Source organism: Mustelus asterias, chromosome 7 (assembly GCF_964213995.1).
Source record: "Mustelus asterias chromosome 7, sMusAst1.hap1.1, whole genome shotgun sequence".
Taxonomy (NCBI): domain Eukaryota; kingdom Metazoa; phylum Chordata; class Chondrichthyes; order Carcharhiniformes; family Triakidae; genus Mustelus; species Mustelus asterias.
The window spans coordinates 123,552,268-123,573,322 of NC_135807.1; the positions used below are offsets into that span (position 1 = coordinate 123,552,268).

A 21,055-nucleotide genomic window follows, 5' to 3' on the forward strand; every position below is an offset into this window, starting at 1 on the left:
CCAAATTTTTCTAATTACTATGGTAGTTTAAATCAATTGCTAAGTTTTTTTCCTTCAATCCCAGCGGAACTATTTTTAATTGGAATTTAGTGTGTTATCAAATGTTTAGAGGCTTTTTATTCATTGACAGGATGTGGATGTTGCTGGCTAGGCCATGTTAAGGACATGGTGACGGTAAATGCTGAATTGTTCCAAATCACAGAAGGGAAACTTGAAACAACTATCCTCAACTATAGTTATGAAATTTGGTATAATGTGAGGAAAGGTTTGAAATCCAGAAAATGATGTCCCAGACGTCTTGATGATAAAATAAATGTTAATTAGGAAAAAACAAAATAAACTAGAAGAACACTTAACAAAGATGTCTGTACACACTATCACTAATTTTAAACCGTTTTCAACATTCTTATTTCCTTCAGCGGGAACTTACCCCAAATCATTCCATGACATATTTCAAAATCAGTAAGAATCCAGTAACAGTTACCAAACCAGGCATTTACATCTCTTTGGGGTTGCTTCTGAGGTGAAATAAAGAGCTTGCTTTTCAAGACCGGCTTTCTTCACAGGTGTTGCTTGCTGGGAGTTAAATAGCTATTCCCACTGTTGGCTGAGGTATAATCTGTCTGTGTGGAGTTTGTAAATTCTCCCCCGTCTCTACGTGAGTTTCCTCCGGTTGCTCTGGTTTTTCCTACCAGAGTCCAAAGATGTGCGGGTTAGGTTGATTGCTCAATGTGCTTAATTGCTCCTTAGTGTCAGGGAAATTAGCAGGGTAAATATGAGAAGTTACGGGGAATAGGGCCTGGGTGGGATTGTTGTCAGTGCAGGCTTGATCGGCCAAATGGCCTCTTCTCCACTGTAGGGATTTTATGATTCTATGATGATGATAAACAGCTCCCTTGTATAGGTTTAATCATCTCCTTAAATACAGTTCTCCCCTTTGATCTTCCCTTATCTGACCTAACTTATGTTAGAACTCAGACTTAATTAAAAGTTCAAATCAAGAAATGAGGGGTAAAGTACAACAGCAATGTACATTCACTTTATGAACTTTCCCCGCAACTTGTATATCTTCCTTTTGAACTTTCAACATCTTATTCAAATCCATTTCATGTTCTGTTTCCCCCATGTTAGGTAAACATCTGTTTGCAGTGCTGCTAAGCTCATTAACATGTCAAAGGCGCGAGTTCCATTAATGCAGCCATGCTGTCTCTGCCTTAATTAACTTGCATTTCCCCACACTTTTTAAAGTATAATTATCAGGACGTATACCAATTTTTCAGATTTCCCTGATATCTTCATGTTGTCAATATTTTCTTGACAGCTGGCATTTATTGCCCATCCCTAATTGCCGTTGAACTGAGTGACTTAAAAGCTGGACAGTTAACTGTTCCGTGCAACACTCCACCAATCTGAGTTCACTTGCCAACCAATCAGCACTCTTCCCAACGGTATAAATTGTTGTTCCTCCGTTAAAATCGTAAACTATTTGTGAGCTATCCTGAAAGTGCAAGATGAAAAACTTTGATAGATCTTTTTTCCCCCAGCAATGTTTCAAAATTCAGTTTTGACTTCAATTGAGTCCTTTTGCAGGTGTTTCTGTTTTTTTAAAAATTGCTTTTTTCTTAGCAATAAGCGATCCCTCGGAAAATCTCAATTTTTGGTGGAATCTTCAATTTATCTCAAACTTTGCTCTTCTCCACAAAGTCTAGAATATACTTTGTTTAAGGGGAAACCATACATATAAAATGTACTTTGTTCTGATAACTTGTACCCTTAGAGTAGATGGCTAAAAGTCATATATCCAATATTTTTTTCAATGTACATCTCTGTGAGATACGTATTATTAATAGTTCCCTTCTCACTCCACTATCAGCCATAGAAACACAACAGACTAAAATCAAATGTTATAGACAGCTGATGAGATGATATTCAATGAGGTGTTTAAAGGAGGAGGGTAGTGGGGGGGGGGGGGGGAGGGAGAGAGATTGCAAACGAGGTGAGAGTCGGAGAGGAGTGTCAAGTCAGAATGGAGAGAAGCTGAAGTCGAGTGTGCAGTCCAGATGGAGATTACATGGTGGCACAGTCCTGATGGAGGGACTCAGAACAGAGTTTGACATTGGGAACTGAAAGTTGGTGAATGAGGTATATTGAAAGTAAGATGGGATACATGAAGCAAATGTGAGCATATGGTAGAAACAGAAATACAAATACGCTCATTAAACCATTGGATGTTAATATGCAGGCTGGCACTAGAGAAATATGTGCTGCTGGGTTAAATGGCCTTTTCTCGTCCTTTTTAAGTATACTAAAACCATAATTGTTGCTGATTTCGAATTTAATTCTTGAGCTAATTTTCTGTGGGCCTGAGTTTGGGTTTTGGAGAGAAGTTTAAATAAATAATAGACTAATGGAATCCTGGTTGTGTCTGTGAAAAGGGGCTAGCTTCAGTTTGCACAGTGAATCTTAGCATAATTGATTTCCTGATGCTGCAGAAGATTTTCACTGATTTAACTTGTGCATTGTATTGGGGTAACTTGAACAGAAGCATCCATTAACTTGTCGTACGTTGTTTGCAAATTTGCAGCAAGTATCACAGATTGATAATGATCTAAAAGCAAGAGCATCAGCATACAACAATCTGAAAGGAAACTTGCAGAATTTAGAGAGGAAGAATGTGTAAGTTACATTTTCATGTGTATATTGTAATTAAGTCGAATTGTCTTGCATTTAATTTTCATTTGCTATGAAGTTGTAATTGTAAATATTTTTCCTCTTACTCTTTTGTTGTCTCTCTCTCCCTTTCACCCCAGACTGAGCTCTTCAATATCTCAAATACTAATTTTTCAGTCATGGGTTAAGAGTTGATTTGGAAAAAGGACTATTGAAAATTCTGGTGGGACCTCTTTGGGCTTAAGATGTTCCAACATCAGCACTTAGCTTGTCTCTTTAATGTAATGAAATGTCCCAAAGCACTTCACAGGAGCATTATAAAATGAAGTACGACACTGAATCACATAAGGAGATAGTAGATAAGATGATCAAAAACCCAGCCAAAGTGGTAGTTTTTAAGAAGTGTCTTAAAGGAGGAAAGAAAGTAGAGAAGTGGAGGGTAGTTCAAAGCTGTAGGACTTTGGCAAATAAAGGTACATTCACCAATTAAAGTTAAGGTTACTCAGGAGAACAGAATTAGAGGAGCGCTGTTATCGTGGAAGGATTCTCAGGATGGAGAAGGTTAGAGAAAGGGATGGGCAAGGCCATGGAAGGATTTGAAAATGAGAATTTTAAAATCAATTTGTTACTTGACCAGGAGCTGATTTAAGTCAGTAAACTTTGTCATGGACTCAGAGCATACTACTTTGTTGGTAGATATGCCAAAGTAAGAATATTTCAAAATGTTATTTCATGAAGGTGTGAGAATTTTAATGTGTTGGTTCAATGTGGCTGGTTAATACGGGGGTGGGGAGGGGTGGGGAACCATTTTGATAATAGCTGAAAGTTCTGAGAAGAACCAAATGACATTTGGAATGATGCGTTTTGCAAGGAAATATGAGAAACTAAATGGGACTTGGTGTGAATTAAGACACGGGCAGCAGTTTTTTATTGCCTCAGGTTTACAGAGGGCAGACTGTGGGAGGTCAGTTTGGTGTGTATTGGAACAGTCAAATCTGCAGGTTATACAGGCATGAATGAGAGTTTCAACAGCAAATGAGCTGAGGGGCAGGAGCAAGGTCTGGTAACGTTAAGAGGTAGAAATGGGCGATCTTAGCAGTGGCACAAATATGAGATCAGAAACTCTTTGCTGGATTAAATGTGACACCAAGATTGCAAACGGATTGACTTAATCTGACGGCTGCCAGGGAGAAGAATTGAGTCAGTAGCTAAGGAACAGAGTTTGGATTGGGGACAGAAAACAATGGTTTCAATCTTCCAATATTTAATTAGGGGTTACGCTCGTTTATTGTTTTTTTTTACCCATTTGGGTTAGTGATGTAATTTAATCTTTGACATTCTGAGAAATTCTTCATTCTTTTGTCTCAAACATTGTTGTGTCCTTTTTAGAAGTGGTTGCAAGTATTAATCTGTTACCTTCCCCAGGAGAACTGTCTTGTGCTGATGATTAATTTGTGTGGCCATTTGTAGGGGAAGTTTGATGACGCGAAGCCTAGCTGATATTGTGAAGAAGGAGGACTTCGTTATGGACTCTGAATATCTTACTACTTTGTTGGTAGTTGTGCCGAAGTAAGAATTTAAAAAATTTTTGTTTCATAATAGTGAGAGAGAATTTTAACTTGGGTGCTGGTTCAACGTGGTTGATTAATATGGTGAGGGGACAGCATTTTGGTAATAGCTGAAAGCTCTTTACCAAATGAAATTTGGAGTGATACATTTTGCAAGGAAACATGAGAAACTAAGTGGTGATATTTTCAGAGGGGTTACGAGAACAGGGGCTGAGACCCACATGTTGCCACCTTCAAGGATCATGTATAAGTCAATAAGGCTGTTCGTAATAAGTAATTATTGTTTTTTAAATTTAAATTTGCTCTCTCATCAGCATAAAGTTCTTGGAGTGGGTACAGAGCAGATTTATTGGTACCAAGATGAGGGAGTTTAACTTATGTAAAGAAATCTGAGGCGATGCCATTGTTCTCCTTGGAGCAAAGGGGATTAAGGGAAATTTTATTAGAGGTGCTTGAAGTTTCGGGGTTTTGGCAGGACAGAGGGGAAAATGCTTTTCCATTGGCAGACGGATTGGTCATCCGAGGGAGAATTGGCAAAAAAGCCAAGTGGAAATGATGATCGATGAATTGTATCTGAAATGTATTTCCTGAAAGGGTGGTGGCAGTAGATTCAAATGTTAAAAATTTGCTTGCAGCTGACTGCATCAACCCTATGTTCTTTTGGTGTTTAGTGGGTGAGTAATGGAAAAGTGCAGCAATTTCACATCCAAACTTGGATTTCAGTGCCAAGTCTTAGCAGTCAGGTGCTGTTACAGCGTAGCCTGCAGGGTAACCTGGACAGCATCTTCTGAATTTGCGTTTAACTTGCATATGTGCTGTCCTCTGCACACCATCCACAATAATAGTGAGCGCTATTTGGAATAAAAAATCTGGGTTAATTTGCTCTTTCAAGTACAAATCAATAAAGCTGCATTGGATAGCTTTATTCTATTCTTTCATGGGATGTGGATGCTGCCCATTTCTAATTGGTTTTGAACTGAGTGACTTGTTGGGCATTGGCTGTGCCTGGAGTCATGTAGGTTGGATGAGCTAAGATTTCTTTCCCTAAAGGACATTAACGAACCAGATGGGTTTTTAGCAGAGATCAGCTTTTAATTTCAGATTTATTAATTGAATTTAAAGTTCCACCAGCTGCCATGGTGGGATTTGAACCCATGTCTCCCAGAGCATGGGCTTCTACTAGTGCAGTGACATTGCCACCATGCCACTGTCCCATGGGTGCAAGCTTTCATGATATGTAGAACATGGTGCTTAGTTAGAGAAGTATTTTCTCTCTGGTTCATGAATGCACCAACTGAAAAGTGGAGACTTGTGCTTTATTCATATAGTTGTTTTTGATGTTTTTCTCCTCATTAGGCCATCTTGTCTTGGTGTCCAGCAGTTTTGAATTGGGTACAGGATGGCCTGATGTGTAAGATGCTTTTGTATTTTAGTATAATTTAGAAAACAGAAACAGCCATTTGATTACAAATTGAAGTAGTTGTGAAGAGGAGTTTATTTTATTTTTCTATGGATTGAGTACTTTAAAATATCTCAATTAGCAAGTTGGTCTCAGCAAGTAGTAATTGACTGAGCTATAAAGGGGTACATTGCCAAGGACTTCTCAGAATTCGCAATGAGTAACTTGGTAACATATATAACTACGTTTAACTAAAACTGAATCCAATTAAATGACCAATTGAACCTGACAATATCATCCTGGTCCCCTAACCATTATATAATTATTCACCACGGTTTTCTTCCTCAGAACTAGTTATCTTGAATGGGAAAAGACTTATGAAACGCTGGCAGAGATGGTGGTTCCTCGGTCAAGCAAGTAAGGGAAATATTTGATGTATTTCTGTGATCTTTCTACCCAGTATAAGCAGTGCCATTCTAACCTCTGGTTTTGGTGTCGAGCAACTTAAACTATTTGGAAGCAATGCAATTTTTGGGTCTAAAACTTAATTTAAATATGAACTTGCTTGTATCATTTTTGGTTTAGGGTAATGGAGATTCTTGGTATACTTGTATTTAGCAGCTGAATAGTGTGCTATTTTAATAGATGGGCATGATATTCCATGGCAGGGCACTACATTAACTGTCTTAGTGCCATATACTATTCTGGTCAGTGTTTACTGACAATATTAGCACTAATTGGACTGGACTCCATTCAGTGTTGCCTCTTTGAGACTCCTGTTAAGAGAAGGGATCCGAGCCAAGTACATATTGTAGGCTGGAGTTCTCATCCACTGCATGCACAAGGTGGAATCATTTCAATTAGCAACAGCACTCCTTCAAGTGGTTCTGAAGTGGGAGAAAGGAAGGAACAGATGTTAGTCCAGGGGAGAGGGAACTGGAAGGTAGAGAAGGGAAGAACCTGGGAGCAGTTCTTCAGCTAAGGTGGGAGAACCGCGGAACAGAGTTTTGGGGAGGAGAAGATCGCTAGCTTGACCTGAGGTGGGAGAAAGCATGCCAGCTTCAGTGAGAGAAAAAGTGAACTAGTATGGGCTCGAAGGATTGGAGGAGGAGAAAGTATCCCTTAGAAAAGGTGGGGAGTTAATCAGGGCTGTTTTTTGTGACATCAGATTTTTTTGGTCACCTTTTGCAAATTGTCTAGGTTGGTGTATATGCTTACAATTCCTCAGAGTGAGATTTAAAACTTGGCTGGTCCATTCAATTTGGCAGAGACTTGCAGGGCGTGAGTGTTGGATGGCGTACAGTATCTTGGTGAATTGGGGCAGGAGTTAGCTGTGTCATCCTTGCATTGCATTGCTTTCCACTTTTTAAAAATGAGGTACCCTGCTCACCTGTGGTATACATCTTGAGGTGATGCATTTGGTGGGAAAAATGAGAGGCAATAATAAATTAAATAGTAACGTGTAAAAGGGAGTTCAGGAACAGAGAGGAGGTGGTTTATGCACACATATGAAGATGGCAGGTTAACAAAGCAGTTAATAAAGTATATGGGATCCTTGGCTTTCTGAATAGAGTAACAAGTCTCACAACACCAGGTTAAAGTCCAACAGGTTTATTTGGCAGCACTAGCTTTCGGAGTCTCAGGCTCCTTCATCAGGTGAGTGAGGACTTGTGTTCACAAACAGGGCATATACAGACACAAACTCAATTTACAAGATAATGGTTGGAATGCGAGTCTTTACAGGTAATCAATGCTTAAAGGTACAGAAAATGTGAGTGGAGAGAGGGTTAAGCACAGGTTAAAGAGGTGTGTATTGTCTCCAGCCAGGATAGTTAGTGAGGTTTTGCAAGCCCAGGCAAGTCGTGGGGGTTACAGATAGTGTGACATGAACCCAAGATCCCGGTTGAGGCCGTTCTCATGCGTGCGGAACTTGGCTATCAGTTTCTGCTCAGCGATTCTGCGTTGTTGTGTCATGAAGGCCGCCTTGGAGAACGCTTACCTGAAGATGAGAGGCTGAATGCCCGTGACTGCTGAAGTATTCCCCCGATTGGAAGAGAACACTCTTACCTGGTGATTGTGGAGCGGTGTTCATTCATCCGTTGTAGCGTCTGCATGGTCTCCCCAATGTACCATGCCTCGGGACATCCTTTCCTGCAGCGTATCAATGGATGAATGAACACCGCTCAACAATCACCAGGCAGGAGTGTTCCCTTCCAGTTGGGGAACACTTCAGCAGTCACGGGCATTCAGCCTCTGATCTTCGGGTAAGCGTTCTCCAAGGTGGCCTTCACGACACATGACAACGCAGAATTGCTGAGCAGAAACTGATAGCCAAGTTTCGCACACATGAGGACGGCCTCAACCGGGATCTTGGGTTTATGTCACACTATCTGTAACCCCCACGACTTGCCTGGGCTTGCAAAATCTCACTAACTGTCCTGGCTGGAGACAATACACACCTGTTTAACCTGTGCTTAACGCTCTCTCCACTCACATTGTCTGTACCTTTAAGACTTGATTACCTGTAAAGACTCGCATTCCAACCATTATCTTGTAAATTGAGATTGTGTCTGTATATGCCCTGTTTGTGAACACAAGTCCTCACTCACCTGATGAAGGAGCTACACTCCGAAAGCTCGTGCTGCCAAATAAACCTGTTGGACTTTAACCTGGTGTTGTGAGACTTCTTACTGTGCTTATCCCAGTCCGACGCTGGCATCTCCACATCATTTCTGAATAGAAACGTAGAGTACAAAAGACAGCAAGTTATGCTAAACCCATTATGAATACTCGTTCAGCCCCAGCGGGAGTATTGTCCAATTCTGGGCATCATATGCTCTGAAGGAGATGATGCAGAAAAGAACTACTAGAATGTTTGAGAGATGAGGAATTACAGTTACTTGATTAGACTGGAGAAGCCAGGTCTGCTGTCCTTGGAGTAGAGTCAGCCAAGAGGCAATTTGATAGAAATGCTTCAGATCATGAAGGGTTTGGGTAGAATGAATAAGAAGAAATTGTTTTCAATGGCTGAAGTGTTGCTAACCTCAGATCTGGATACCCTGGTTATCAGCTGAAGAGCTGGAGGCAATACAAAGAAAACGGATTTTTATGCAATGACTAGTTAGGATTTGCAGTACACTGTTAGGGTAGTGGAAGCAGATTCTATATTAACTTTCCAAAGGGAATGGGAGAAATACTTGAAGGAGAAAAAAAAATTGCAGGGATATAGGGAAAGAGCGGGTGAGTGGGACAAACTGGATTTCTTTTCAGAAGAGCTGACACAAACCCGATGGTTCCTTCTGTGCTGTAATAGTTTATGATTCAATCTTAGCAAAATAAGAAAAGATTCTGGCAACTTTTATAGAAATGAGTCACTCTCAGCTATAACATTGAGCAAGAGGCGGCATGGTGGCACAGTGGCTAGCATTGCTGCCTCACAGCGCCAGAGACCCGGGTTCAATTCCCGGCTTGGGTCACTGACTGTAGAGTTTGCACATTCTCCCTGTGTCTGCGTGGGTCTCCTCGTACACTCCAAAGATGTGCGAATTAGACTGGCCATGTTAAATTGCCCCTTAGTTTCAGGGGATTAGTCGGGTAAATAAGTAGGGTTATGGGGATAGGGCCTGGGTGAGATTGTGGTTGCTGCAGGCTCGATGGGCCGAATGGCCTCCTTCTGCATTGTAGGGATTCTGAGGTACTGTACCTCCAAGCAGAGCCAGAGTGGGTTCAGTTGAGAACAGGATAACAATTTCCTTGTACTTTTAACTGCCATAGGAATCTAAGCATGGTGTAGCATTTTTAGGTATAAACCATTTTTAAAAAGGAACTTTTTCCTCCCTCTCCTAAAAGGTTGATATGTGACGACATGGATAGTGGCTTGTACACTGTAACATTGTTTAGGAAGGCTGTCGACGACTTCCGACTAAAGGCCAGAGAGAACAAGTAAGAATTAATTTTGTGATTTCTATGAGAACTCTGCATTTCAGAAATGGTTGCACTCAGTTTTCCTCCCTTTACTTCAGGTTTATTGTTCGGGATTTCCAGTATAACGAGGAGGAGCTGAAAGCAGATAAGGAAGAGATGACGCGACTTTCAACTGACAAGAAGAAACAGTTTGTACGTATTCAGATCAAAACTGCAATGCAGGCCTTGGCCTACGCAGCTTTAACAGTCATGCTCTTATGGACCATGTACGTACTGCTGTCACTCAGTACATGGCGACTCAACCCAACCCAGCATCCTCGACAAACACAGGCTCCCGGCATCACCTGAGACTGAAGACAGCGGCCTATGATTAAGGTTCCCACTGTTGTTTTGAGCATTATTAATTTTAGTGCACAGTCGTAGCTGTAGGTTGACCTACAAACTTCCCCAAAAATTATGGCATAACAATTTTACTTGTGCCGGGTGATGAAATTTGAAGATCAATGTGTCTTAATTAAAATTGTCAGGACATTGCTAATAAACATTTACGATAGAATCGTGCCCGAGAACCATATAATGGTGAAATCACAGATGGAAGTCTTTCAGCCAGTTGTGTCCGTGTTGGTTCTCTGTAAGAACAACTCTGTTAATCCCATTCTCCCGGCATTTCCTCTTAGTCATACAATTTTTTTTTTCTGTTCAGGCACATATCCAATTCCTTTTGAAAGCCAAGGTTGAATCTGCCTCCACCACACTCTCTTCCTGCAGTCTAGTAAGAAGTCTCACAACACCAGATTAAAGTCCAACAGGTTTATTTGGTACCACGAGCTTTCGGAGCACTGTTCCTTCAGCAGGTGAATCTATTCGGAGCAGCGCTGCGAAAGCTCGTGATACCAAATAAACCTGTTGGACTTTAATCTGGTGTTGTGAGACTTCTTACTGTGCCCACCTCAGTCCAACGCTACATTTCCATTCATGCAGTCTAGATCTTAACCATTTACTTCATGGAAAAGGATTTCCTTGTGTCACAATTGGCAAAAGGACCATTCACCTTAAATTTATTGCTCTTCCCACCTATTTGAACAATTTCTCCCCATCTACTCTGGCGAGACCCCTCATGGTATTGAACACTTTTGGCAAAGCTCTCAACCTGCACTTCGCTAAGGAAAGCAACTTCAACTCTCCAATTTGTCTATGTAACTGAAGTGCCTCATCCTCAGATCCATTCTCATAAATCTTTTCTGCGCCCTCACTGAAGCCTTCCATCCTTCGAGAGTTGGACATTCTATTTCGGGTGGAACTAGTAGTTTAGAAAGTTTGTCATAACTTAATTCCTGTTAATGTTCTATGTCTTTGTTTATGCATGATGTGGAGATGCCGGCGTTGGACTGGGGTAAACACAGTAAGAAGTTTAACAACACCAGGTTAAAGTCCAACAGGTTTATTTGGTAGCAAATTTTGCTTTTGCTACCAAATAAACGTGTTGGACTTTAACCTGGTGTTGTTAAACTTCTTACTTTGTTTATGCAGCCCAGGATCCCATAAGCCTTTTGAACTATTTTCTCAACCCTGCTCGACCACTGGCAATGATTTGTGCTAATTTTTCCCTTGGTCTCTCAGTTCCTGCACTCTTTAAAATTGAATCGAGATGTTTATGGAACAGTGGTAGCTTATTCAGCCCATTGTACCCTTTATTTTTATATCGCTTTTCCTCATTCTTCCTACTTCACAGTTCCCTGCTGTGAATGTTGACTGCTTATTTTTAAATTTACGTAGTGATTTTTGCTTTTTCTACCTTTCTATTGGGAATTTTGTTTTTGATGCACATTTAGTCGGTGGGATATTTAAGAAAAGCAATGTGGATAATTGGCCAAATATTAGTGATGAGGGACATTCACATTTTGACCTGTAATGAGAGACTTGTACCATTTAAATATATAAATGGATGAAGAAAGTAAGCTATAAAAACTTAATTTCACACTTATTTCTGTGAAGTTTTACTTTCCAGAATAATAGCTGAGTCCACTGCTTGCAGTCTTTTACTCTTTCTACTTAAAGATGATCTCACTTGCAATCTGCTGCTCATCGCAAGGTTCTTGTTGTCCCATTATCTATTAACATTCCTCATTGTTAACATAACAGCTCTGCATTTTGAAAGAAACAGGTTAATGATTAATGTTCATCTGTTCAACATGATTCTAAGCAAATATCTATTAAAATTTAATTTGATGTACTGGAGGGAAACAAACTCTATTAACACTGTGCTATCTCCATGCACATACAAAACTTGCTGCTGCTTGGTTTGCCCATGAAGCCACATCGCCTCCTGAGCTTGCCTTGCTGTCATGTTCTAGTTGCTCTCCTATCGCCCTTCATTATATCTGAGACCACTTAGTTCCCTTGACCCCATTCCCATTAAACCGCTAATCACTTAACTTCTCTCTTGTCTTTGATGCTAGCTGGCATCAAAAATGATTCCCCCTCCTTGGAGGTTCCCAACCCTTTCAAAATTGCCTTTGTCATCCCCTCCAGTTTAAAAAAAAACTTCACCCATTACCCTATTGCCAGCCTTGCTTTCCAAAGTCATAGAACCATCGAATCCCTCCAGTGCAGAAGGAGGCCATTCGACCCATTGAGTCTGCACCGACAATAATCCCACCCAGGCCTTATCCCCGTAACCCCACGTATTTATCCTGCTAATCCCCCTGACACTAAGGGGCAATTTACCATGGCCAGTCCACCTAACCCGCACATCTTTGGACTGTGGGAGGAAACTGGAGCACCCGGAGGAAACCCACACAGACACAGGGAGAATGTGCAAATTCCACACAGACAGTGACCCAAGGCCAGAATCGAACCTGGCTCCATGGTGCTGTGAGGCAGCAGTGCTAACCACTTTGCCATGCCGCTCATGTTCTTAAGTGTTGCCGCCCAAACTTGTGCTCGCATTTCCTGCAACTCAATTGTGAATCTCTGATTAATGTACCTGTCATAGCACTGAACTGACCCCAAGTCATATGGACATTATCTTTGTCTTCCTGGACACCTCTGTGGCCTATGATACCATTGACCCCCCCCCACCTCCCCCAGGTTCCTTTATCATTAATGTCCATCTCAGTGAAATGGCCCTCACCAGGTTCCACTCTACCACTGCTGGGAAGGACAAGAGCAGCAAGATTATTGGATCATTATCATGTTTTCCTAATTTGAATGCATATCACCATTCCTTTATCTGTGGTGGATTTCAGAAGTTCTGATCAAAGACCATGAACCTGAAATATTAATTGTTTCTCCCGAGAATCTGCCAGGTCTGTTGAGTATTTTTGGTATGTTTTGTTATTTCATATTGCCAACATTCACAGTATTTTACTTTGGTATTTTTAGGTGGCTGGTTGATACAAGGTGTGTGGATTAATTGGATGTTTAAGTTTTATACTTAAAACGCCCATTGTAATAGTTTGCCACCGAGTGGAGTACAGGCACTGTGCTGTGTAGAGTTGTCTATTCTGTGATTTGATGAAATGGGTTCATTGATAGATTTGTAAATTTTAAAAGGTTTTGAGTGAAATTTAACACTTTTTGGATGTAACTCACATTTCACAAAAAAATTCCATTCATCAACCATGGGCCATTCATAGAAATCATAGAAACCCTACAGTACAGAAAGAGGCCATTCGGCCCATCGAGTCTGCACCGACCACAATCCCACCCAGGCCCTACCCCCATATCCCTACATATTTACCTGCTAATCCCTCTAACCTATGCATCTCAGGACACTAAGGGCAATTTAATCATGGCCAATCAACCTAACCTGCACATCTTTGGACTGTGGGAGGAAACCGGAGCACCCGGAGGAAACCCACGCAAACACGAGGAGAATGTGCAAACTCCACACAGACAGTGACCTAAGCCGGGAATCGAACCCAGGTCCCTGGAGCTGTGAAGCAGCAGTGCTAACCACTGTGCTACCATACCGACCCATAATTTCCCCATGTTTTGCTTGATTTAGGTTCAACTTGCCTTTTGGCTGCAGCTGCGTGGTTTTCGTTACTGCTGTTTAGTATGTCATAAATAAAATGTTATCCTTGTATATGCAGCAGTGACAAATAACGCATGATGGATTGAGCGCATTGAATTCCACTTGTATTTCCTCGCTTCACCCTGATTTTCTCCTTTTCTACCTGAGGAATATTAAAAATTGCCAGAAGTTTTTTAAAAAAGCAAATTGGGAACCAAAGAAATCATATATATATTGTCCTGATTGTATTTCCCACAATATTATTAAAGAAAATAACATCTTTCAGCTGTAAATGCAGGCTATTGGTTTGACATTTAGTTTTTACTAAACAGTTGAACTTTCCCCACATGGTTCCATGGCTGCAATAATTTAAATGTTAAAGGTAAGCTAATCAGGACAAATGGTTTGAACGCTTGCCCATAAATCCTTCATGAAAATAGTTCAGTTAATAATTAACTGCATTTGTGAGAACCAAATACTGTCTTAGCAATTCAAGAAAAGAAAAGTCTCTTTTGGTAAAGCCCTGTTGGAGATCAATTAAAAGTAATGGCAGCATCCAATTACTATTTCTTTCAAGAATCTAGGAACATTGTTAACCCAATACAAAGGAAGCTACGTACAATAGAAATGGACCAGACAGAGCTGAACATTAATCAGATGACGCTTTTTATTTTGCCAACAACTGGCTCGGTTGTAATTGTGCTGAAACTGTCAGGGTTCGCTGCCATTACTGTATAAAATTGACAACAGCCACACATGCATGGTTAAACCTGGAAAATTGGACACTGATGTAACACCCTGTTCCTCCACAACGTGTGCTGTCCCAGTTTTCACCGATGCAATCAGTGATTTGACAAGGGCTTCAACTCTTCTATGCACTACTCTTGCTGTCAAAACCATTGAAAAAAGTGAAACCTTTGCTGGATGAGGTGTAACGGAGTTTTTAATGGCATGCTACTGCTGAACAACTTGTGTGTCCTGGAAAAACTCATTTTAAAATCTGGCACATCAATAAAAAAAAGGGAAGGCGATGGCCTAGTGGTATTATTGCTCGACTATTTAATCCAGAAACTCAACTAATGTTCTGAGGATCTGAGTTCGAATCCCGCCACGGCAGATGGTAGAATTTGAATTCAACAAAAAAAAAATCTGGAATTAAGAATCCATGAAACCATTGTCGATTGTTGGAAAAAACCCATCTGGTTTGCTAATGTCCTTTAGGGAAGGAAATCTGTTGTCCTTACCTGGTCTGGCCTATGTGTGACTCCAGAGCCACAGCAATGTGGTTGACTCTCAACTGCCCTTGGGCAACTAGGGATGGGCAATAAATGCTGGCCAGTTAGCAATTCCCATGTTCCACAAATGAATAAAAAACCCTGCACACTCTAATAAAAATAATTATTATTTTTGAAAAAGTATATGATTTTTTAGCTTCTCCTAATCTCACCTGCATTCCCAATCATTATTTCCTCCTCTGTAGAATGATTGCAAAATTAATGATTAGATCTATTTACTTCCTGGTTTGGAAACTCTTAAACCTGATTGGCTTCTTAGCTTGCTTGATGACTTCGCTGTTTTGGATGTGAGCAATGATGCCAGAATGTAATTGATTCTGTAGTTGGTGAAATTAACTCTGCAGAACCCACTAAATCTTTGTGGAGGACATTCTGCATTGTCAACGGCGATTACAGAATCTGGGCCTAAAGGTTTTGACAAATGTTACTTTCCCTCGATTTGAATTCTCATTATACAATGGACCTTGAGAAGATTATTGAAGTAATGATGACTCAAAACTTGAAGAGATGATGAAGTAATTACTGTTGCAGTTTTGTTTATTGCGAAGACCAGTTGATTTTCTGTTAAGTTCAGAGCAAGTGTAATGTTCAGGTTGGGTATGATTAGATGACAGGAAGAGAATTGGACCTGGCCAGGGGATTTACCGCAGACTGGGAGAGGTGTAATGCAATGGCAAAGTGGACTGGGGGGAAAAAAGAAAAGAAAAGCATGGTTGTAAGGGAGGGAGAAGGTAGAAATGCAGTGCTGTACTCTTGAGGCAATTGCCCTAAGTACGTTCGGGGAGGAGGGAACATATAACTGACCTGATTGAGATTCAATTTTTTCTGACCATATCAACATCCCTGGAGGGAACAACCTCTCTGCCCTCTCATTATTTTTCTTATGTTCATGGGATGTGGACATTGCTGACATTGACCATCCCTAACTGTCCTTGAACTGAACATTTCAGAGGGCAGTTAAGAGTCAACCACATTGCTGCGGGTCTGGAGTCACATGTAGGCTGGACCAGGTAAGGATGATAGATTTTCCTCCCTAAAGAACGCAAGTGAACCAGATCGCTTTCTGCAACAATAGTTTTTATCCCCATTGCTGAGACTAGCTTTATATTCTAGATCTGTTAATTGAATTCAAATTTGAACCTGTGTCCCTTGAGCCTGGATCTTTGTGGTACTAGTCACGTGACATCACTGTTACCATCTCCCCCTAATGTTAATTCCTGTGATTCCCTTGAGCAGTGCAGCTTGTCACCATCTGGATATAATCTGGGCAAGGTACCAGTGGATTGGAGAGTAACTCACATTGTCCCGCTGTTTAAGATAGGCATAAGAGACATTCTGGGAAATTACAGGCCTGTGAGCCTTCCATCAGTGGTGGGGAAATTATTGGAGAAGATTCTTCGGCACAGGATGTACTCACATCTGGAAGCCAATAGGCAGCATGGTTTTGTGAAGGAGAGGTCATGTCTCACAAACTTGATTGAGTTCTTTGAGGAAGTGACAAAAAAAATTGACCAGGCAGTGCAGTGGATGTTGTGCACGTGGACTTTAGTAAAGCTTTCGATAAGGTTCCTCATGGCAGGCTGATGCAGAAGGTGAAGTCGTGGGATCCGAGGTGAGCTGGTAAGATGGATACAAAACTGGCTTGGACACAGAAAGCAGAGGGTAGCAGCGTAAGGGTACTTTTCTAACTGGAGGTCTGCGACAAGCAATGTTCCACAAGGATCAACACTGGAGCCTCTTTGTAATATGTATAAATGATCTGGAGGAAAATGTAGGTGGTCTGATTAGTAAATTTGCAGATGATAAAAAAATTGGGGAATAGCGGATAGTGAGGATTGTTAGAGGATGCAGCAAGATATAAATCGGCTGGAGACCTAGGTCGAAAGATGGCAGATGGAATTTAACCCGGACAAATGTGAAGTGATGCAATTTGGAAGGTCTAGTGCAGAAGGAAAGTATAGAGTAAATGGTAGAGTCCTTAAAAATATTAGCATAGAGAGGGATCTAGGTATACAGATCCACAGTTCCCTGAAGGTGGCAACTCGGGTGGACAAGGTGGTCAAGAAGACCTATGGCATGCTGCCCTTTATCGGTTAGGACGTTGAGTATAGGAATTGGAAAATCATGTTGCAGCTGCATAAGACTTTGGTTAGGCCGCATTTGGAGGATTGTGTACAATTCTGGTCGCCTCACTACCGGAAGGATGTTGATGCATTGGAAAGGGTACAGAAAAGATTTAATACGATGTTGCCTGGTTTGGAGGATATGGACTGTGAAGAAAGGTTGAACAGACTTGGATTGTTTTCACTGGAGTGTTGGAGGATGAGGGGGGACCTGATAGAAGTTTACAAGATTATGACAGGCTTGGACAGCGTGGATAGTCAGACTCTTTCCCAGGATTGAAGGGTTAATTACTCGGGGACATAGGTTGAAAGTGAGAGGGGGAAAGTTTAAAAGAGATGTAAGGGGCAAGTTTCTCTCTCACAATGGTGAATGCCTGGAACGCACTGTCGGAGGAGGTGGTGGAAGCAGATTCTATAAAAATGTTCAAGAGGCATCTGGATAGATACATGAATAGGCAGGGAATAGAGGTATATGGACCACGTAGAGGCAAGAAAATATTAGATTAGAGACACATCTATGTCAGCACAGACTTGGTGGTTCCTGTGCTGTACTGTACTTTTTAATTAATCGTAAAGGGTGCAATGGAGCCGAACAGCTTTTGAAGAGTTGAAGTGCAAGTTGGAGTGAGCACGTGCAAACAGTCTGGGTGGCAAGGATTAACAAATGATGGCAGGCTGCAATGAGGCAAATGTGAAATCAGTCAAGTAGGTCCACTCGAGCGTTTCCCTTGCATTTCTGAGCAAAAAAACAAGTCAGTATGGAAGTAACTCGTGAAGGTGGTGAGTAACTGGCAGACAAACATTGGAAGCCAGGAGAGATGGACAATGATAGATTCCATCAGTGAAGACAGTGGGAAGCGGAATGAAACCCATGTGGGGAACCTTGCTGGCAAATTATACTTTGAGGGCTAGGAAATATCTATATTTAGAGTGAATATAAATGTCTAGAACTGTGTATTTGTATAAATATATAAAACACATGTACAAAGAATAACCTAGAGACACAAGCTACAGGCGAGTAAGCCAGTGGAAGCAGGATTCCAAGTAAATTTAAATTAAGTGGGAAGGCAGGAGGATGAAATGTGGCAAGATCTAAAAAAGAAAATATTACATTTAAAATTTTTTTTGAGCTACTATGTAGAGGTCTAATTCAGAGGTGAATGATGTGTGCAGTGTTTGTACAGAATTTAATACAAATAGGGGAGCTTATTTTTTGGATGAGGCAAGCTGATTTAAAAGGAAGGAACCTGACCATCATTAGCACCATACCTCTTTATATCTCTGCGCTGTCTGCAGTCCCTGTCTTTGATTTTTCAAATATTGACATGGAAAGTGCTGTTGCGGATGATCTTTGACAGAAAAATTGATCAGGTCTGGAAGCATCTGCAGAGAAACGAACAGAACCAACCTCTTATCACAATCCACCTTTAATGGGAGGTCACCGACCAGAAATATTAATTCTGTTGCTCTCTTTTCGGATGCTGCCAAACCCGCTCAGTATTTCCAGCATTTTCTGTTCTTATTTCTAATTTTGGGCATCCCCGGTATTTTGCTTCTGACAGAAAAACATGTGTTTGTAACAAGCACTTGGTTCTCAAAAGCTATTAAGCGTTCAATTAATTTGTATAAATGAAAGCAAGTGATCCAATTTGGTTTGTAAGTCCATTAATGCAGCACTGAAATAAATGTTAAAACAAGTATCCTTCTTTTGCAATCTTTTTGTAAAAAGAACAGTAAATACAGATGAACAAGTGCTCCGATTTTATTTCATACATGCAAGTTGGAAAATAAATACCTGAATAGTTTTGTAAATAATAATGTTGAGGCTGAACAGTGATATTGTGGGAAAAATGCAGAAGCTGGAGCAGTGTTGCAATCGATTACTCTTAGTTTGAAGTTGTGAAATGTTTTGTTTACAGGGTCCCTTGGTACGATGGTTGAAAGTTAACTTCAGCGAAGCTTTCATTGCATGGATTCATGTGAAAGCATTGCGGGTTTTTGTAGAGTCTGTTCTAAGGTATGGCATATTTGTAAATGCACTAATTTGAAATTTCACAATGTAATTGCGAACGTGGTTGCATACACACCTTTATAATGTTTTTCTTCAGCTTCAACTCTCAACTTTTAATCACTATAAATTAGTGCATAATGTTTGAATTATTTTATTATTGATCAGAAGCTTCTTCACTCGTACTTGGCATCTCACTCGAATTAAATCGCCTCTCCAGCCAGAAATTCAACGTCGGAGATGAAATTCTAATTTTCCACCTTTTCATTTATTATTATCTCTGGGAGGTGATCAACTTCTGTTTTTCTATTTCTTCTGTATCAAATTGGAGTTGGATTTTTTTTTGCTGTATCATATCTGAAAATATGGACTGTGATTTTTTCTGGTTTGAATGATACTGTCATAAAAAATGGGGTTTACTTTAGGATAAGGAGAGGTTGTATCTTTTTTGGATGCTGTTGCAAGCTGGTAATTGAGTTACCAATAATAACCAACTTCAGCCATAAATTATTCTTAATACAGTATAGTGGGGGGGTGCTGGGTAGCTCTTTTGGAGAGTTGGTGCAGAGTTGATGGGCCGAATGGTCTCCTCCTGCGCTGTAGGGATGCTATGTAGCAATCATTGTAACAAAAATAGACAAATTCAGCAGGTAACAGGGAAGCGATGGGCAAGAAATGAAAAGAAAGATAAAATTGAAATGAAATAATATGAAAGTTATAGACCAATGCACACCAGCACTGAATCATTGAAGTACTTCGAGGATCTGAACTATGTAAGGAGTGGGGCTACATTGGGAACTTTCCATCCTAAAATCTACTCGGTTCTGAAGAAGAGCTCAAACCTGAAATATCAGATAACTCATGTTTCCTAACACTGCTAGACCTGCTGAATATCTCCCGCATTGTTTTATCCAACATTTTATTTTTCTTTGTTAGATGGTGTAGTTCTACTCGCATCTAATTTTTGAGGATTTTCACAATCATAGATTGCACGAAATGTTTAACTAAAATGTCAATTCTAAGATTTTCCAATAACTTTGAAAAAATTATTTTGAACAATGAAGGAAATATGAACATTTGTTATATCCTTGTCCAGTCATGTCTAATTGGTGGCACAGTGATTAGCACTGTTGCCTCTCAGCACCAGGGAGCCAGGTTCAATTCCGGCCTTGGGTCACTGTCTGTATGGAGTTGGCACGTTGTCCCCGTGCCTGCATGGGTTTCCTCCAGGTGCTCTGGTTTTCTCCCACACTCCAAAGATGGTTAGGTTGATTGGCCATGCTAAATTGCCCCTTAGTGTCAGGGGGATTAGCAGGGTGACTATGGGGATCGGGCCTGGGTGGGATTGTTGTCGGTGCAGGTTTGATGGGCCGAAAGGCCTCCTGCACTGTAGGGATTCTATAAGATAGCCATTCACCTCTTTTTTTTTGAACATATTTAAAATTGTTCATAATAGAGTTTAAATCCTGTAATGAATGGGAAGTTTTATCTCCACTATTAGTTAGTCAAGGAAATTCTCCATGTTCATAGGTAGCCCAGAAGTATTTTCCCTGCCTTTGTCAATTCACTTCTGCTTCAGGGTATCTTGGCTGCAGCACTTTCCATAACTATTGACGTTCCTTGCTTTGGCAGTCTGCACATCTGTGTTGTTGAAGCCTCAGTGGTCCAATCTATTCAGACATTTGAATATGTATTTATGGATATGGTTCCCAGTTACAAGAATGAACATTTCTATACATTGTGCATTCACTGAATTTCCTGAGTGATAAAGTTCGACCAAGTTAAATCACTCGGACAACATACTTGAGTGTGCTCTGTATCAGCTAAACATCTTCTTGAACTTTTAGTCACCTTGCTGAACTTTGGTCATTAAAGCAATGGAGTTGTGTGGGTCATAATGCAAAGTTGGCAGAAATTTAGCTTATCTAAAAGATGTGCGGGCTAGGTTGATTGGCCCTTCTAAATTGCCCTTAGTGTCCTGGGATGCATAGGTTAGAGGGATTAGTGGGTAAATATATGGGGATAGGGCCTGGATGGGATTGTGGTTGGT

The 21,055-nt window shown here is 40.7% G+C and overlaps 1 protein-coding gene across 1 annotated transcript in view; it reads left to right on the forward strand.

Moving 5' to 3' along the window:
* atp6v1c1a (ATPase H+ transporting V1 subunit C1a) overlaps positions 1 to 21,055 on the forward strand; it is a 70,772-nt gene that overhangs the window by 41,867 nt on the left and 7,850 nt on the right. Inside the window, exons 6-11 of the mRNA XM_078216745.1 lie at positions 2,585 to 2,676; positions 4,141 to 4,239; positions 5,986 to 6,054; positions 9,487 to 9,579; positions 9,660 to 9,753; positions 18,917 to 19,014. Of these exons, the coding sequence (XP_078072871.1) occupies positions 2,585 to 2,676; positions 4,141 to 4,239; positions 5,986 to 6,054; positions 9,487 to 9,579; positions 9,660 to 9,753; positions 18,917 to 19,014 (545 nt within the window). The remainder of the gene's footprint in view (positions 1 to 2,584; positions 2,677 to 4,140; positions 4,240 to 5,985; positions 6,055 to 9,486; positions 9,580 to 9,659; positions 9,754 to 18,916; positions 19,015 to 21,055) is intronic.